Consider the following 20,858-nt stretch of genomic DNA (forward strand, 5'->3'; position numbering starts at 1 on the left):
CGGGGGTCTTGTGACCCCAGCATTCATTCCTACCTGTGGCAGGGGGTCAGGCTAGATGATCTGTTCAGGTCGCTCCTGACCCTACCTACTATGAAACTATCACCTGGATGCATTGTCTGGTGCATAGAGCTGGAATTTGGTGGAGGCAGATTTAATCGGTGCAGTTCCCAGAGGGTATAGACAGACATAACCTGTAGACCATTTTAAATGTTGTTTAAACTGCAAGTGTCCAGATGTACAAGGCAATTTAGAATGGTTTCAACTTCCTGGACTATTTCAAAAGTATACCAAGATAATCAGGTATTATTTTGAACCAGCCCTCCTTCAACCAGTTCAGTGTTATATTTGAACACCAAACTTTCCATGACAAGGTCTGGTCACTCCTTCAGACAACCCACAGTGCACTGCTCCCCACTGCTCCTGCCCCAACCTCTTATGGCACCTGGCTACTTTGGCCAGAACTCTACTGCCCTAACCTATATGACTGAGTCCAAGCAGTCCAGTTTACTGGCCAAGAGGCCATCGTATAATCATGCTTGTGTGCATCCCATGGAAGGTTCTCAAATCTCTAATTAGAAGGAAAGATCCAAGGAGCCATACTCCTCAACCCCATTCTACCAGTGAAGATTGCATTTAAAGGCCTCCACTCTAAGCAGAATCATATGGAAAGGTGATACCCTCAAAGACTATGGTCTGTTTTAGAGCAGGCCCTCTCAAACAGATCAGTATATACTGGAATTATGGGTCAACCCAAATAACCTATTGCAAGGAGACATGCAAGTTTGAAGCATTCAAATGATGTCAGACAACACAAGATCCATTTTTTATCGGGACAAGCAAAGAGGATCTAGATCATCACAGTTGTGCTGGGAAGCCATTTGTCAATAGAACTCCACAATAAAACTTGGAATTATATTTTCAGCAACCTAACTTCCAGGTTCACACAATGTGGTAGCAGGAAGATTAAGTGAATGATTGAACAGTCATTCACAACTGGTAAATTAAACAGGCTGTTTAACAACCTAATTAAAAAAATTAAGGTTCTTTATTATAGATGTATTCGAACATTTTTTTAAAGAAAAAAAATCAGCACTGGTGCTCGAAAGGACCTCAGTGCTGGATCACTGATAATTTCTTCTTTGGACCTATTTCTGCATTTAAACCTATGCCCTCCTAACACTTTTTTCATGGCAAGATGACACAACCACATTCATATAACTATCTCTATCTTGGCCAAGGCAAATCTATACTATCTTTCTATAAAATTGCCAGTAACCTGACTATTCATTCCAAATCTCCTGGCTCAATATTAAAAGTAAAGTTTATACCTGAATCTACAAGTACTCTGTCTACCAGTGTGGATGTTCAGTGTTTGACACATACAGAGAACATGTTAACAAGTTTAAGCCTTATTCATAAATATCAGAAAAGGTTCAATATCCACTTTCCTTTTAAAGTGAAAATGGTTCTTTATCTGTTGTCACCAACATTACATAACTTAGTTAATTTCCAAAATACAGGACATTTTAAATTACTTCTATTAACTTTATCTCTTAAGTCCTCTGCAAGTATATTTGTCTGTTATTATATCCACAATGCACTGGCCATTCTAAGGTGTCTCAATACTTTCTCAACAGTGTGACAAGTTTTGTAAGGAGAATCTCTGGATTTTACTCTCCTTTTAGGAAATTTATCTCTTCCCAGGATTGGCACCTTGATGGATGCCTAACACAGGCCTATGCTTATCTCCATGATTCTGTCCAAGATGGCTTTCCTCTGGAAAACTGCTTCAGTTAGAAGAGCTGATGAATTCCGTGTTCTGATAACAGTGTCTTCTTACAATATTTTTTAGAAAGATAAAGATGTGTTGCCCCTATATATATTTAGATTAAAGATCCTTTTCAGGGCACTACATGAGAAAATAAGGTTTACTGTGTGTAAAACTGACTCACTACAGTAGGTTTTGCTGTCTTTGTAGCAAAGATAAAAGGTTTTGCTTTATGTCGGAGGTAGTCAGAGAAACGTTGCATTTCTAAATTTTTTATAATAACTTGTTTTTAATAATTTCTCTTTGTTCCTGTAAAATGCAGTAAGAGTTTTGCCTTCCTTACTTCTTGGTCTAGGTTACTGCTGATGACAGATTCTTCTCTGGTTTGGAGATTGAAATAAGTAGCTGCTTTCTAGCTACCAGTTACACAAGATGGTATAGCAGTTCAAGGAGGGCAATTCCTTGAGCTGTTACTTTTGATTATCCACAAGAAGAGGTTTGACATGACAGTACCTTGGGGGCTGAAAGAAGTCTACAACCCTAGCTATCATATCTTTTAGAATTATGTCATGCTGTGTGGCAAGAGTTTCAGATTGAGGAAATGGATGTGTCAAGAAACGATAAAATACAGGTGGTACCTATGAATTTGATTAACAAAATTTATTGTGACAAATAAGAGGTGATTTTTTTTTACAAGTTATGTGCCAAGAAAGACAAGAGCCTGTTCGTATATTCCTGTACCTGGATTTTTTTCCTCTCTCTTTTTGGTTGGCATAAAAGCATTAAACTTCAGTATGCATTAGGCTTGTGTATTGATTCAGGCCCCAAGGGTGACTGTGATGCCCTCTGGTGGCCATGCAATCCTTACCCAGCTCTAACTCTAAGATGCCCTTCCCTTCTTACTTTCCTTCCACGCCTTGATATAATTGATTGGAAGTGGGGCTGCCTAATGGGTGCTTGAGCAAGCCCCAGTTCTTCTAGATGACAGCTAGTTTTCCAGGCTCCTGCTGGTCTCCATCTGGCTCTCATTCAGTGGACCCTGCTGGCCCATCAGGGCCCTTCCCCAGAGCATCTAGTAGCCTTAAAGGCTAATCATGGCCTCTGACCTCCCCTACAGCCATGTCCATGCCTTGTAGGTGTTACCAATTAATTACACTTGGCCCCAACCTGATGCCAGGCCAACTCAAACCTCTCTATACCTTTGCTGGGGCCTCAGCCTTCCTGGCCTCTTGCCCCTTTCCTCTGGCTGTGCCCTTTGCTTAGGCCCACTTCCCCAGACCTAGCTTCTGGGCTTCAGCCCTTAACTGACTAACCTGGCTCTGTCTTTGACCTACCCTGGGCAATACACTCACTGAACCTGTTTAGGGTCCTGGACTCCCTGGCCTTAGTCTTTCTCCTTCCCTCTGGCCCTCGCAACACCCTTCCTGGGCAATGGCCCCACTAGCCCTTGCCTGGATGCTGCCTCAACTAGGTTTCAGCTTTTCTCTCTCTAGGCTTTAAACTCCCCCTCAGGCCTAATCCTACTGTATGCCCTGAATTGGGGCCCCTACGAGAGTTCTAAACACTGGCATGCATCTCATGCCCTGTTGTAGGTTAAACCACAATGCACCCCTCAGGCACCCACCATGGCCTCCGCACACTCCCCTTTCAGCCACTTCTAAGCCACAGGTAGAAATTGTAACCAAGGAGTAAGCCTTCTGGCTATAACACAGGTGATTCTCTGAGCTGCCACACGTGTTTCCTGATTGACCTTGCTGGCTCAACCCCATAGTGGTGTACTGCTCCTGGCCTTTGCTCTAATGGTATCTTGTCTTCCATACAGTGCTCTAGCCCCTTGTGCTACTTCTGCACAGCTAGTTCTGCAATAAGTACTTGTAGCAGGTACATCCCTGGCTACCTATTCCCTGGCAGCTCATAATGGGTAGCTTTCCCCGCCTGAAGCTCTCCCTGCTGCTCTTTCACCCTTAAAGTAACAGGAGCCTTTGGCACTCTGTTGTAGCCTGTAGTGGTAGAAACAGGCAAGCTTTTTAAATAAAATAAAATTCTACTTAAACAATTATCTTAATTAGTGGTTCTTCATGGCTCTCTGAACAGGATGGTTTTGTCTGAGAAACAGAAATATATAACACAATATAAATGCAGGCAGAAGGTAGGTTGAGGTGACCCCTTACTAGTTCAGAGAGGCATGAGCTTTTGTAGGCAACAACCAACTATATCAGATACTATGAAAGGACAGGGGAAGAAAGGGTTCTCTATAAAGGGCAAGGGATAGGATTGCTGAGAGTGGGTTGATAGGATCTATTTTGATGAACAAGGCAAGTAACACCTTGTAGGACACTGGACTTAGCAACTAGTTCTGATAATGGGATAAGAATCTATAGTCCTTGATGAGACCATGGATAGCATAATCTAATCTGTGGATGATTTTTTGTTTTGCAATTTCACATTCAAGTTGGCTTCTAAAGTTCTTTTGTTTAAGGAAAATTAGTCAGTGATGGAATGTCCAAAGTGGTTAAAGTATTCTACCATAGGCTTTTTTGTATGTTTCTGGAACTGATGATATGCAGGGATTGCCCCATTTGGCCAATATAGGCAGCAGAAGAGACCTACATAAAGCCAGATTTGTATATTCTCATGTTGCCCAAACTAGATTTTTTTTTCTATCACAAGTGTCTTCTGAGACTTCCCACCAGTTTCTTTTTTCCATCCAGAGATTTTGAGGTCATTTCTGATACTAAGACTCAAAATTTATGGAAACTTAAGCTATCTCAATCTCTAGCCCTTTTAAGAGTTACTCATCCTTACTTGCTAGTTATTTCACAATAAAAAATGTCCACCTGACTCAATGGTGGTGTAATAGAGCTGCATACAGATTTCCTTTGACCACACTTATCAAAATAGCATTTAATTGCATGTAAACTTCCATGTAAAGGGGTCATAAAACTAGATACTCTTTTCATAGCTAAACCATTGAAAAGACAACTTTTCTCAAGGACATGCATTTAGTGTAGCAAAAGACTGATGGTTTAAGACAAGTTGTAATGGGGTTGAATTTTTATGGCATTTTTATGTTGTTTATTTTTATTAATAAGTAACAAATGCTAACAAGTACTGTTGGATGCTATGTTCACTTTTTTTGCAGTAATAAGTATAATCTTCTCTTTAAGTGCAGATCATTTTATTGGTTTTGTACTTTTGAAAGGCTTGTGTACATGAATCATATTACCAGTGAGCTGCCCTTTATAGTTATAGTAAGAAAAGGCATAAACTGCAGCTAAACTTTCGCTATCAATTTTGTTACAGCCCATTTGAGGTAAGGCAGTGACCTTCATGTAGTCAGTGACCTTCATAAAATAGTATGGTTTATGAGAAAAAAAAAGATTTCCAGGAGATTACTCAGTAGCTTAAAGGAATTCACTACTGCATGGAAATAGAAAATGTAAAGGAGTATGAAAAGGTTAACATACTCATTCATTTTGCTTATGAAAAGGATGGGTTTATTAATAGCCAGTCATCAATCCTCTGGATCATGGTGTACATATAAAAGATCTAGTCAGGTGCCTGATGAATCTGCTTGTGACTGACAAGCCCAATTCAAGAGTGACATGACTTGGTACAAGTTTCAGTGATCCATATGGTATCGGTTGGAGCCCAAGTTTATAGCAAGCTGCTTCCTTCTTTCTCACTTTGGGCACCTATGCCTGTGCTGGATGTCTGCTCCAATGCATGCTAATTGGCACATGTCAGAACCGACTCAATTAATTGAATCTGCTGGAGCATGTTAATTAATGCACTCCAGCAGCCTCCATGTCACATCTATTCAGTGTCCCCACACTTCAAAATGATGGTGGAGGCACTTCAACTGAAGCTTGTTGAGCAAGCTTTAGTTCAAGCACCCCGACTGCCATTTTGAAGCATTGGACTCTGAATACATGTAACACTGTGGGTGCTTTAATTAAAGTTTCTCTAATTAAAGCGCCCCACCCTCCACCCCAGAGCATGTGTATAGATGCCCTTCGCTTCCATCCTCCAGGTCAAAGCAACTTCATGTTGAACCTGCACCTAGTGCCAGATGTTCCCTCTAGATTGGACAGGATTCTGTTCACTCCTTCCAGCTTTCTACGTTGCTGTTGAGTGACTACATATCATTTTTGCACACAATGTGGTACTGCCATAAAGGGCAACCCTGCTTTCTAGAGCCATCTCAAATCTCACTGTACAGAATATTCTTGGGGATACAGTCTCCTCCCATTTTTCTGACACAGCTGAGCCATCACAACCTCTTCCTCTTGATAGCGGTTTCTAAGTGTGTCAATTCTGTGTGCTCCAGTACCACTGTGTTCAGCATTTTGTCTTTCCACTTTATTTGTAGGATCTTGAACAGGCATTTTATGTGGAAACTCTTCAGTCTTCTGATGTGCCTAGCATATACAGTCCATGTTTCTGAACAGTAAAGCAGGGATGACAGCATGCAAGTCTCGTAGATTCCCATCTTCACTTTAGTTGATAATTTGTTGTTATTCCATGCACATTTCTGTAATAGCCCAAAATTCTTAGCTGCTTTTCAGATTCTGTTAGTCAGTTCAGTCTGAAGGTCAAGATTCCTGCTAATCATAGAAGCCAAGTAGCAAAATATGTCAATAATGCCATGAGATTTATCCTCCGGAGTAATGTCAGGCATTGGTTCTTCCACCCTTTGGTAAATGATGAATCTAAAACAAGATGGGGCTATTATTGAGATTCATAAAGATCAGATTTCTCAGCACCCAGTATTAATGGAAGGATCAAGATGCTTCAGCCAGTCATTCTATGACAAATATATTAATCCCAGAGGGCTTTTGATTTTGAGCTACTGATAAGGGATTTAAGAGTAATCTACAAGATTATGTCAGAATATGTATTCCAAACAATGGATGGTATAATTTAATCTGAATACAGGTGATTTTTTCCCCCCCATATATAAAGTTTAGAATTCATGAGAGGTACAAGATTGACTTCATCTAAAAATTAAGTCAACTGTGGCCAAAAACACAAAGCAGATAATTACTTGTCAGGTTGCCCTGTAAACCACTGTGGCATTAAATTAAATCTGTGACCTTCTGAGCTTGAAAAAACCTGTTACCTTGCTAAGATATCTCGGATACATGTGGGGTGTTTATCAAAATCTTACCTGAAATATTTGAAGCACCATCTTAATGGTACACTACAGTCCCCAGCTTGTGATGCTGAGAGGGAGGCCTCAGCAACAGGCTAATTAAGTCGCTGCTAACTCTTCATTTCTCTTGGGACATGAAGTAGCAAACATATTAAAGATATTTACAACTCTCCCTTTTCTTTTTGGCTAGATGCAAGGATGCTTTCTTCTTCTGTTGTAGCAACAGAAAAGGTTGATGATAAAAGCTGAGAACCAGTCACAGAGGATTGCTTCTCCCGTTTGGTTGTCATCAGTCTCTGTGAGGTCTAATTTTTCTAAAATTATATCTATGCATTGAGGATCATAGAATCATAGGAAAGTAGGGCTGTGAGGGCTCTCACAAGGTCATCTAGTTCAGTTCCCTGCTTAAGACAAGATTGTCTCTGACTGAACGATCCCAGCCAAGTGTCTGTCTAACCTGCTCTTGAAAATGTCCAGGCATGGAGATTCTACAACTTCTATGATTAGCCTGTTCCAGTGCTTGACCACCCTCATAGTCAGAAAATTCCTCCTAGGCTTCAACTTAAATTTCCTCTGTGCAGTTTAAAGCCATTTCTCCTAATCCTGTGCTCTACAGCCACAGAAAAAGCTAATCTCCATCCTTGCTAGAATTGCCTTTCAGGTATTTGAAGTCTTCTCTTCTTCAGAATAAATAACCCTATTTCTTTCAGCCTTTCTTTGTAAGTCTGCCTCCCACCCACTAATCATTTTTGTTGCTCTACGATGAGCTACTTCCAAAATGTCCACATCCTTCTTGAAGTGTGGGGCCCAAAATTAGACACATTATTTCAGCTGAGGCCTCACTAGTGATGAACAGAGTGGAAAAATTATTTCAGTTGATTTACAAGTGACGCTGCTGTTGATACAACCCAGTATACAGTTGGCTTTTTTGCAGAAAGAGCACACTGTTGGCTCATATTCAGCTTATGGTCCACTGTAACCCCCAGGTTCCTCTCTACAGTACTTTAGCCTAGCTAGTCACACTCCAGTCTGTATTTGGGCTTAGAGTTATTCTGTCGCAAGTGCACGACTTTGCACTTGTCCATTTTGTATCTCTTCTGATTTATTAGAGACCCTTTTTTTTCAGTCTATCCATGCCATTCTGGATCCTGACCTACCCTCCAGAATGTCTGTGGTTCCATGCAATTTAGTGACATCTGTGAATTTGCTAAGCATGCACTCAATCCCATCATCCAAATAATTAATGAAGATGTTGAACAAGACTGGACCCAGGACAGATCCCTGGGTGTAACCCCTTCTGTTACCTCATCCCAGCTAGACATTGAACCATTGATGAATATTTGTTGGGCACAATGATCCAACTAGTTAATATGCATCCACATTATAGTAGTTTTGTCTAGTTTGTATTTCATTAGCTTGTAATTGAGAAGGTTATGGGAGATAGTGTCAAAAGCCTTGTTAAAGTCAAGGTATATCCTCCTCCTTCCCTTTTTTTTTTTAAGATGCACACTTTATTTCACCTTTTCTAGTCATTCAGGACCTCATCTGACCTCCATGAGTTCTCAAATAGGTTAGCCAATGGCTCTGAAATTACTTTAGCCAAAGCCTTCATTACCCTAGAGTGCATCCCATCTGCTTCTCCTGACTTAAAACCATCTAGCTCCTTTTAAGTTATTCCTAACCTGTTCTTCTACACCTCAAAGATGTTTGTCTCCTTCCCTATCTTGGCTGCCAACTTCACTCATCATCTCATAACTTTCCTTATTTGTTAAGACTGAAGTCAAAAAGTCATTAAATACTTCAGCTTTCTCATCATCCGTAATGCCTTCTACATTCTGTAAGGGACTTACAATTTCTATGGTCTTCCTCTTACTTCTGACATACTTGTAGAATCCCTTTTTCTTGCCTTTTATGACCCTTGCCAGTTGCACCTCAGGTCATGCCTTGGCTTTTCTAATTTTCTCCCTGAATGCTCATGTGATGCTCATACTTTTCCCTAGTACTATGATCAAGTTCCCACTTTTTATGGGATGCCTTTTTGAGTCTCAGCTCATTAAAGGATAGCTGTCTAACCAGGCTGGCCTCCTCTTTTCACATGCCTTTCTTTCATTGCATTGGGATAGCTTGTTCCTGTACCCTTATGAGGACACTCTTAAAGTACAGATATATCCCTTGAATTCCTTTATCTCTCAGACTTGCTTCCCAGGTAATTCTGTCTACCAGTTCTAAGCCCTACACACACACGCACGCGCGCGCGTGCACGTGTAGATGTGTACGTACATATATATGTATATGTATGTGTGTATGCATGTATAGGTATATATATGTACCCACTTCATTGGATGTAGTCCACAAATTGTCCCTGTTAGGAAACTTTTCTATTATTTATTGCTTTTAAGATTTATGGAAACCTAAATCCTAATTTCATATTTCTTATTCTTATAATAATCTTATTTTATATAAAAAGAAACTGTTAAACTGCAACACGGGAAATTAAGGAATATTAAGAAGAATTTCTAACTATGAGAATGAATTACCTGCAGTGGAATTCCCATCTTTGACGTTTTTAAGAATAGTTTTTAAAAACTCTTGATTGAAATGGTTTTAAATAGGGATAATTCTGCCTTGTGCAGGGTGTTGGATTAAATGACCTCTTCCAGCCCTATTTTTCTATAATTCTTTGTTGAAACAGTATGATTCTAATTTACAGAGTGAGTTATTGCTGAGTTTTTTTAATTTAATTTCATTATTAATCTGAACATTTGTGCACCACGATATCATGATGAAAGACATAATAGCATTTAGTAAAATGGAGGGAGAGTGGATGTCTTCAAGATAAGCAACAACTGCATTCACAATAAAAAAGCAAACATAATATATAAAAGCTGCTGAAAACTGGAAAAAAACTGCCTCATTTATGATCCCATATATAATTAAATGGATCATTCTACACACTTCTAAAGCAGTGTTGGCTTTCTACAGAGGATCTAGCAGAAAGAAAGTGGCAAGTGTTTTGTGCCACCTCTGCATCCTTTCTGCCATATTTATTGCCCAGGTACTTTTCAGCTGACTCTGGCATGGACTCTGGAATGAATTTAGATATGGGTAGCTAAAATTGCAGCCACAGTGCAATTGATGGTCCATATGCAACTAGAAGGTGAATCTGAAAAATGAGATGAGCTGGGCTTCTTGTGTTACAGACATTTACACCATGTATCAGAAGAGCAAATCAAAATAAGAACATCTAACTAATGAAAGAACATCAATCATTAAAGTGTTCTAGTATAAATTCTAAATAGACTTTTCATGCTCTATAATTAAACACATCAAAAATTCGTTTTGACTCTGGATAGTTTCCAGGAAAGATTATTGTTCACCTTTTAAGCTTGATTTTACATGGCTCTCTTGGAAACCAGATTCTTGGCCTTGGTACAAAAAGAGCCATATGCCTGGTCATTTCAAATAACTGTCATGTTACTTATAATTAATTTTATTCTTGCACCACCAGCTCACTATTAATTTAATTGTATTTATACATTATTTATTCAAGCACCAAGATCTCAGTAAAGATATGTTAATACTAAGTGTATTTTCTTCCCCCAGTATCTGCCATTGTTCAAGAAGCTGCATCTTTGGTTTACTTGTATTAAATGTGATAGGGTTTCATTTGTTAAATTTGACAGTCACCAAACTGTTATGCATTGAATGATACTATGTAATCTATTTCATCCAATATCGATTTAATATCTGTAATATCAACCTACAAAAGGCTAGTGGCTTTCCCAGGAAAAAATATGTCAAGTGAACCTCAGGATTCCTTTTCTCTAACCTGATTAAGCCAAAATATTACATTTCTAAATGTAGAGTTTTCCTGATACTTATATATCATGTAATTCATATGAATATTAGTTTATTCTTTAAGATTTTTTGTAATGAGTCCCTTTCATAGTTTCATAGTAGGTAGGGTCAAAAGGGACCTGAGCAGATCATCAAGTCCGCCCCCCTGCCATGGCAGGAAAGAGTACTGGGGTCAAATGACCCCAGCAAGGTGTTCGTTTAACCTCCTCTTAAAGACCCCCAGGGTAGAAGTCAACACCACTTCTCTTGGAAGTTGTTTCCAGATTCTAGCCACCCTGACAGTGAAGTAGCACCTCCTGATGTCTAATCTGAATCTACCCTCTGCCGGCTTGTGACCGTTATTTCTAGTCACTCCTGGTAGTGCTCGGGGGAACAGGGACTCCCCCAGTGCCTGCTGGTCCCCTCTGACTAGTTTGTAACAGGCCACTAGATCCCCCCTCAGCCTTCTCTTGTGGAGGCTGAACCAGTTCAGGTCCCTTAGCCTCTCCTCGTAGGGCCTGCCCTGCTGCCTCCTGATCATGTGAGTGGCCCTCCTCTGGACCCTCTCCATGTTGTTCACATCCCTCCTGAAGTGCGGCGTCCAGAACTGGATGCAGTACTCCAACTGCAGCCTGACCAGTGTCGCATAGAGGAGGAGGATCACCTCCTTCGACCTGTTTGAGATGCATCTGTGGACTCATGACAAGGTACAGTGTCGGCCACACTGTCGGCCACACTGTTGGCCCATGTTCATTTTGGCATCCATAATGACTCCAAGATCCTTTTCTGCCTCTGCACTGACGAGAAGGGAGTTCCCCAGCCTGTAGGTATGCTGCTGGTTTTTCCCCCCCAGGTACAGTACCTTGCACTTGTCAGTGTTGAAACCCATCCTGTTCTCATCTGCCCACCCCTATAACCTTTCTAGGTCCAATTGCAGCCTATTCCTCCCTTCTAGCATGCCCACTTCCCCCCACAACTTAGTGTCACCTGCGAATTTGAACAGGTGCTTTTTATCCCCTCGTCTAGTCACTGATAAAGATGTTGATCAGTGCGGGCCCAAGGACCGAGCCCTGTGGAACCCCACTACCCACATAAGACCCATCTACCACCACCTGTATTGGCAATTTTTGCTTTTTTGGGTGCGGGGCAGGGGGTTTCTTCCAAGCAGATGTACTCCCCGCAGCTGGATTCTATACATGAGCATGTCTCATCATTGCTATATAAATGTGTCAAGGCTTGGTGCCACTCAGCAAATTTGCTGTTCCTACCCCAGTACCATTCTGGAATCTTTCAGAAACCTTGTTTGCAATCTAACTTGTTAAGATAAAACTTCGTGATTGTCAAATATCCTTTCATCAGGACAACAGGCTCTTTAACAATAAATTATTTGTGCCTCTATTGTGAAGGATCATATTTACTGAGTTTTTATACAATTGTAAATTCCAGTTGCTCTTTATAGTACATTATCATATAGGGTAGACTTGTTGTTGTGAGAATCCCAACCCACTTCCCCAAAGGAGCAAGTAGTTCATAAATTCATAAATGAAATCCAATATAAGATTGCTAGTGTTGTTTAATGGGTGCTGCACTTCATGGAGATTTTTTTTCTGATGTCCCCTTAATTTTCCATCATTTACAGGCAGTGCCCAGCACTTGGTGAATGTTTAGCATCTCTTGCAGCAGCCATTCCAGTGGCATTCCTTGAACCTTCTCTCAACCGTTACAACCCACTCTCGGTCTTCAACACAAAAACTGCGAGAGAGCGAGCCAGTAAGTACTGTATTTCTGAATTTTTTAAAAAATGTTTCCTGCTCTTCAGATGAAAAAATCCTAACAATAAGAACAATAACTGTGGTTCATTAAATTACACTAACTCCTACTTTCATGTTGTCTCCCTTTTGGCTTGTCTGTGTTGTAACTGAACCTGCGCTACACCCTTCCCTTTCACCTTATATTTGTAACTGTTCAAACCACATTGTGTTTTGATTCTTTTATTAATTTTGTCCTATTATATGTAGGGATCACTCTAAGGGCACACCTATAGTACAAAATAATTTGTGTAAGTACACAATTATCTGTCACTAGTAGGGGCATGCAGAAGTTGTTTGTTTGTTTTCTACTTATCTGTTTGAACAAAAATAAAAGAGTTTTGTTTAAGAATCAGCATAAGGAATGATCTAGTTGTCTTGATTAGGAGTCTATGGCCTTCATCGGCTGCAAAACTGTGATGGACTGTGAGCCCCACCATGTGAATCTTTAGTCAGATTGACAGAATAGGAGCCTTTCCATATGGTGTCTAGCACCCCTTTGTCCTTAGCATCATGACTGGCTCACATATCTTATGGCATGTTAACTCATTTTCCTCTGTTGGTAACTCCCTGTTACATGTTTCACCATGAAGTCTTTAAGTGTCTAAAGCCTAAATATGTGTGTGTCAGTTTGTGCCACTTACACAGACTTTAAAATGCATTTCTACTTGCATTAGACTTGTCCTTCTGAAACATAACCAGCTCTAGTCATGTCTTTTCATAGGGTGGTATTGCTTATCCAGTAAAGGGGCTCTTGAGACCTCAAGTTAGAAACATTTCCATTCTGTATGTGAGAATATTTCACTGGGCATCTCTCTAAAACTTCATTTCCTGATTTGTGAAATGGACAACATGGCTCACAGGAGAGTTGAGCAATCATTAATGTCTGCCCAGTTTTTTGAAAATATACCATGCTAGATGAGTAGTATGGCCCAAATTCTCCATCTTGCACCTAGCCTAAATAGCTGTACTGTGGATCAAGTAGCAACTTGACTTCAGGAGCCCATGGAAGGAGGGAATTGTCCTGTCTAGATTTCAAAGATGCCCTTGAGCATCACAAATGCTGCTAATGTAGTACCTCAGTAAGGCCTGCCATAAGGGAAGGTCATATTCACAACTCCTAAATCCAGCTATAGTTACAGAAAAGAGGGACCAAGACTTGATCCTAAGAGATATTGTTACTACTGAATATTCAGATATCTTTACTTATTTTTAAATTCCCTTAATTCTTTCTTTTCAGAACACTTAGTTCTTGAACTCACATGCCTGCAAGCACAAATATACCCTCTTTATTTTATTAATTAGGCTTGTTCACTTTCTACTCTCCTATGAAGTTTTAGGTATGCCAGATACAGTAGAAGAGATGTGTCCAGAAATCCCTCACCTGGATGGATTAATGAGAGAAATTAATGGTTTAGCAGAGTCTGGAGCAAGATACACTGAAATGCCCCATGTGATTGAAGTCATTTTACCTATGCTATGCAACTATTTGTCCTACTGGTGGGAAAAAGGGCCTGAAAGTATGCCTATAAGTGCTGGGCCCTGCTGTACAATGATAACCTCTGAGCACCTCAGCATCATTTTGGGAAACATTTTGAAAATCATCAACAACAATCTGGGAATTGATGAAGCATCTTGGATGAAAAGAATTGCAGGTATACTAAGTATTTGTATAGAGCATAGCGAATTTTTGCTGTCATGATAGGAGTAATATTTAATGCATTTACCATAGTAAAGTATACATAATATAAGGGAAATAATGTTAGTTAAAAACAAGAAGAGAAAATCAAAAGAGTAGGTGATGATTAGCCAAATAAATATCAATGAAGAAGCAATTTAGATTTTCGTACTGTTTTTATTTTTATCTACGTTGTGTTGCCACCAAAAATGTGAGAGTCATGTTGTAGCCATGGTGGTTCAGAAATTATGTGAGAGGCAAGAATTTCCTAGGGTGATGTCTTCTATTGGGCTAAAAATGTGAGGACACGCATAGATAGAAGAATAATTGGTCTCTAGGTTTTGGTCATATGATTAACAGCCTAGCAAGCCAGAAAAGCTTAGAGGGCTAGATTTTAGTATATTTTTTAAGCTCCCAAATCTAAAATTTAAATTCTCAGAACCTGAGGCACCTAAATCCCATAGTCACTTAAGTTGTATGTACACAGCAATATGATGAAGTATAATGAATAGATATGCAAACTAGTTTAGTTACTGAAAGCACTATGGTCAGGTGGGATGCTCTATCTGCCAAATTTAGGCACAGAGCACTATCAGAACAGTGTGGTGGTGGTTCCTTTGAATTCGAGAGTATTGGTTAAAGCAGTCAGTTTACAATGTTTGGTTTTTGGGTCAAAATCTCTCCTGTTTTTGAGTCAATTTGAACCTATTTACCTCTCCACTAGCTGGAAGAGTCCTTTGATGAACAATAATGTGGTTAAATAACCCTATACAAAGGTAAAATTCCCGTTAATTTTAATAGGAAATTATTATTATACAATTAGACAGGTGTATTTTACTCAGGGTCATAACTGGCTTGACTGCCAAACTTTGCATTGGAAGTAACATATTTCCATTGGGTTAAACTAGGGTGAGGCAAACAGGGCAAAAGCAAATAGCAATGTCTTGGTTCCAGGAAAAAGGGAAGGGGGGGTGACAAAAAGGGGCTGCTGCCAGTAGCCACGATTGCTATCACACTGGAAGATGTTACTACCCTTGTGCCCTGGGCACCTAGCTGTCTCCCTACGCAACTGTGTATCTTAGACCATGAAGCCACATTCCTTCTATACGGCATTATGCATGCTTTTAGCTGTATGAAAAGCAAGTGAGCACACATTCAGGCAGCTTGTATGCTGCAAGATGGTGGACCCAGTTCTAGAGCCTATCCTCTTCCCTGCCAAGGGCCAATGGACACTGTCAAGTGCAGCCCATATGGGGTGGCAAGGGTGAGGAAAGTATGCCTTCCTGTGGTTACCCAGGGTCTGCCTCTCTACAACCACTGCCTCCAGCTGATTTCAGCAGTGCCATCAGCTGGAGGCAGTCTTTCTGCTGTGGTTTTCTCAGTTCATGTCACCATGGGCTTTAGATGGGGAGAAACAGAGAAGCCCTCTATCTTTGGCTGGAGAGTGCACTTTTGATGCAACTTTGTCACACTCCAGCCAGGGGCCGATGCCCAAATGAACAAAGCCTCATATTGCCAGTTACAAAGTAACATCGAGTCACAATGATGTTGTGAGTCTGTTTGCAAGTTTTATGTGCTCTAAGGACATTGATCTTAAAAAGTCTAATGGATTGGTATTAATAAGTTTAAAATAATTAGTTGAACATTAATTATAGCCACACTTTTTTGTTTGTTTAATGTGTAGTTTATGCTCAGCCCATCATCAGCAAAGCTAGGCCTGATTTACTGAAAACTCACTTCATTCCAACACTGGAGAAACTGAAGAAGAAAGCCATAAAGATAGTGATAGAGGAGGAACAACTGAGAGCAGACAGTAAAACTGACACCCAGGAAGCAGAGCTTCTTATTCTAGATGAGTTTGCAGTTCTTTGCCGAGATCTCTATGCCTTCTATCCAATGCTCATACGTTATGTAGACAACAACAGGTGAGAAGCCTAATTATTAGACAATTTAATAGATTTGCTTTGAATTTATGTTTAAATAATATGGTTCACAAAGAGTGCATGAACTTAATAGAATTTTGAGAAGGAAGTCATGGCTATTCTGTGGCCTTTAACTTAAAGAAAGGTGAACTGGTTTTTTTTACATATTTCTTTGTATTCTAACAACAATGCTGGCTAGTGAGGAGGAATATGTTGGGCTTTCAGAACAAATGAAGTTTAGCAGCCCATAATTGATAAACAGTGATGTGCCTCTCCAAAATGATGGGAGGGACTGAGTAATTATCATACCTTTGTTGGACTCGGTCTCTTTGCAGGTACTATCACACATCCCTGCCCACATGTCCTTGGGACACTCAGTTAAGGAGGAATAAAGAAAATAAAAACATTATTTGTGTATAAACAGCCAATATTTAATCAATAACCATATTTACTCAAATCTAAGATGAGGGGGGGAAGCCCCTCATCTTAGATTTGAGTACAAGGGGGCATGGGCAGGCAGCTACTGCAGCTCAGTTGGGACCAAAGCCACATCTGTTTCTTGCCCCCTCACTGCCTCTGCCCTTCTTATCAGTGTTCCCCCCACACTGCCTCTTCCCCCACCACTTCTGCCCTCCAGCGGCTACAATCCCCCACCACTTAACCTCTGGCTCTGGCCACACTCCAGACTGGAGCACAGAGCACATGGTTGCTGTGGCCCCAGCCCAGCCCAGCCCAGTAAGAGATGTTGTAGCAGAGGCAGTTCTGTCTAGGCCCTGGAGCTAACAAGGATGAGCTGGAGTGCATGGGTAAGTGTAGGAGAGGAGCATGGTGCAAGGGCAGACGGTGCAGGAGGGAGATGTCTGGGGGGACTGGACAGATGGAGGGCAAAGACAAAGGGCAGACAGGCATCAGGGAGCAGGCACTGGAGGGGAAGTCAGGTGCCAGGGGTACTGGCATGGTGTGGGGGAAGTAACAGGGGTAAAAAGGACAAGTGCCAAAGTGCCAAGCAGGCAGGCATTGCAGGGGTGGGGGGAAGGAGGGGCATACAGCAGGGTCAAGATTTGGGGGGAGCCAAGTGGCAGAGGTCAAGCTGTTTGATTCCAGCTACTGCCTCCCCACCACCTGCCCCCCGCCAGCTGTCTGCTCCCCACTGCCTGCCACCTTACTACCTCCCCTACTGCCTGCCCTCACCACCCACAACTGCTTTCCCCGCTGGAGTTGTGATGCGGGGCAGGGGGGGCGGGGAAGTGAATTTATGATGCCCCTCCAATAATTAGATTCTATAAATGGAAAAGTATAACAAATTTATAAATTTTCCACTTATAAAATATAATTATTGGGGGGTTGTCTGAAATTCAGAGACATCTTGGGATTTGGGTAAATAGTATGTGAAGTATATTTCTAAATAATTTACTGAGGGATAATGCTCCTTCCAGGCATTGCCAAAAATATTTTAATTCTGTTCCCAAGGCTATCATGTTGTACATTATCAGGAATCACTGTAGCTTTCAGGAACTTAATATAAATGTGGCTAGTAAACACCCTTGTCTGTGCAACCTTAATTCAGCAGGCCTGATTATATGGCCACAAATCAACTTCCTTGAAACCAGGTATGTTTTCCCTTATAGTTAGGGACCTACTAAAATTGTGACTAAAGTGCGCTGTGTGGCGGCTCCTTTAATTTTAGACTTTTTCCCCACAAGCTCCACACCCCCCCCCCACACACACACACACACGCTGATTGGCAAAGGGGCCCTGCCACTCGCTGCTTGCACCTAATAGGCAGGGAAGTAAAAACTGCAGTTTTAAATATAGCATGGTTTTGCTTCCCACCACTGATGGGCCAAGGGCACCTCCCTGCTGATCAGCAGCAAGCAGCGGGGCCCCTCTACCAATCAGTAACAGGGGGTGCATGGGGAAAAATTCCAAGACTAAAGCAATTGCCACACAGTGCACTTCCTCTGCAATTTCGGTAGATTTGGTAAGGCTTTACACTGATAGCTTTTCTACAAGAGGAAGGATGAAAAAGATTCCCCTAGCAGTATGGAATCAATATAATCAATGTACATAAATTAAAGTATATTAAGCTACAGAGAACTGAATAAGAGCTTCTGCACAGGGTTTTAATACATTTTGATGTATACAGATTGATGTTATGTGTTTAGTTGATTCATCTTATGGTTCCTGAATGTCCCTATGTAGACAAGGCCAGTGAGAAACCACATTACTTCTTAGAAAGTATATGAGTGGTCCTCATTTACATTCAGAATTTGGTCAAACAAATATAACCAGCCTGCCAGATAATGTAGTAGTAATTCTGTTCACGTACTTCTTATTCTAAACTTTTGTTGTTTTTATATTCAGAGCTAATTGGCTGAAGAAACCAGATGCTGATTCTGTTGAACTCTTCCGAATGGTAGCTGAAGTCTTTATCCTGTGGTGTAAATCACATGTAAGATGGCATTTTCCAGTCTTTCCCTGCAGTGTACTCTATTTGTGTATGATGCATTTATTCCTACAGTCTTCTCAAGCTCAACTTTTTAGTGATTTTTGTTTTAGAACTTCAAGAGAGAAGAACAAAATTTTGTGATTCAGAATGAAATCAACAATTTGGCATTTTTAACAGGAGACAGCAAGAGCAAGATGTCTAAAGTAAGTTAAGAATCATTGTAAGATCCACCAAACCTCAATAATGTGATTAACTTTTTATATATAAATTGTCAAAATAGCTCTGAAAATATCACCAGATTGCTGCTTTAAGATAAACATACTTTTGTACATTTTATTTTTTCAGTGCAGATTCTGTATCTTAAGTTATACTCATATGATTAAATGTTTGCTAAATAAGGGAATAACTTATTTCTACACAGTAAGTTTCTTCATGCTTATCTTCAAAAAGCAACAGCACTTTTTGTTTGCCCTATCAGCAGAAAAGCAGAAATATGGCTTTTTAAATATTGCAAGTACAATATTGTGTGAAAAATATGCCCAAGGAAACTTTATGCCTGATCTTTCTTCACTGAAGTCAGGCAGTATTTTGCCTTTGACCTTAATGGAGCAGGATAGACCAATGCTCTGCATATACCCATTTTTCTTTTTATACAATATGTTATATATGCATTATTTGCCTTATTGAGAGCATTCATTGTTTTATTTGTTTTTATAACATGCCCAAGGCGATGCCTTCAAAATACATTTTGGCAGACACATGGAGAAATTACACGCTTATGAAGTAAAAAAGTTTCATTAGCATGAATTGGGTAAGGTTTCTGAACTCAGCAGCAAACTGAAAAGTTAACTGCACATTTTAATTCAAGAGTACTATTGATAAAACCTACATACCTAAAGTCCTGTATTCTCTATAAATCATATTTTTACAAAAAGTCTTCTTTAAAATGTTCTAGAGAGATAGGGGTTTTGTATCCTTTCATCAGTAAACTAGACATACTTTGAATATAATTTTTGATGACAGAAAGAAACAAAATGTTTATACCAATGCATTTTTTTAAATCTCTGAAAAATATATGCAACTTCTTTCCTAATGTAAACATATCATGACTTCAAAGTTAAATATTTTGGACCTTTCCAGGATTAGAAACAATTTCAGTGTGTCCCATGCGAATATTTAGAACATCAGTATATCAGGTTTTATATTTGCCACTGGTTTGTGTCTATATAGTGCCCACTTTGGTCCTCAGCCTGGTGTCATTTTAGAAAGGATATTCTACATTTGGAGCAAAGGAGGAAATGTTTTTATGGAAAACTGTTTCTTTTTTTATTTTTAAAAGGCAGCTGTTTGAATTTGCTTGAGAGCTTTTGATATATTAGTATAATTCCAGATGGGGAGATGTATTGGGTGGCACAATGTGGATGAAGTGAAGATAAATTGCTTACAAAATTCAGTTTATCACATGACAATCACCATGCATACATGAGGTGTATGCAAGCATGCATGTGAGTGTTTACATGTACACACACAAACACACACACACTATACTATATACATAAAAATATAAATAATTTTATATATAAAACATACATATTAGAAATGGGCTAGAGAGGCAGTAATTTTTTTCTGAATTCTTTATAAATAGGGTGTAGATTAGGGTCTTTGGTTTCATTTCAAGACCAAATGTGAAGGTTTTGGTTTACTTGTGTATTTCTCAAATAAAGAAAGTTATCCCCATCTTGAATGGTGGAAAAAGTAACAAGACCCACTTTTCTCAGGACAATTGATCCACACCTGAATCACAAAATAAAAAAGGCACCAGCTATTGTTTGTTCCAACCCTGGATCAAATTTATAGGGATTCAGACCCAAATTAAAATTGGATTTGAGAGTATTTTATTGGCCCATCTCGTGTGTGTATCTAAAATGTGTGTATGTATATATGCATATACATATATTTATAATTATATATAAATCTGTACCAATGTACATACACATATACATACTCAGATGTGCATGTTTATATGTATACAATATAGAGAGAGAATAATTCTTTCTATATGTATGCAGTGCTTATATGAGCATAAATAATATCAAGTGGTTATGTGGATTTTGCATGGTTGTTACCAATGTGTGAACATAAGTAATAAATTATACTGTTCATGGATAAATATTTTATTCATGTGACACCATATCTGCAGGAGTGATTGCAGAGAAACTCATTGATTTAGGTAGGCATTTG

General features: G+C 39.8%; 1 protein-coding gene across 3 annotated transcripts in view; it reads left to right on the forward strand.

Moving 5' to 3' along the window:
* RYR3 (ryanodine receptor 3) overlaps nucleotides 1-20,858 on the forward strand; it is a 585,375-nt gene that overhangs the window by 449,746 nt on the left and 114,771 nt on the right. For all 3 annotated transcript variants that reach the window (XR_003092800.1, XM_025197735.1, XM_025197736.1), the window contains 5 exons: nucleotides 12,400-12,530; nucleotides 13,903-14,223; nucleotides 15,931-16,171; nucleotides 18,533-18,620; nucleotides 18,728-18,820. Coding sequence is in view for 2 of the 3 variants with exons in the window: in XM_025197735.1 (XP_025053520.1) it covers nucleotides 12,400-12,530; nucleotides 13,903-14,223; nucleotides 15,931-16,171; nucleotides 18,533-18,620; nucleotides 18,728-18,820 (874 nt within the window). In the remaining variant the exon portion in view is untranslated. The remainder of the gene's footprint in view (nucleotides 1-12,399; nucleotides 12,531-13,902; nucleotides 14,224-15,930; nucleotides 16,172-18,532; nucleotides 18,621-18,727; nucleotides 18,821-20,858) is intronic.

Source organism: Alligator sinensis, unplaced genomic scaffold (assembly GCF_000455745.1).
Source record: "Alligator sinensis unplaced genomic scaffold, ASM45574v1 scaffold262_1, whole genome shotgun sequence".
NCBI lineage: Eukaryota > Metazoa > Chordata > Crocodylia > Alligatoridae > Alligator > Alligator sinensis.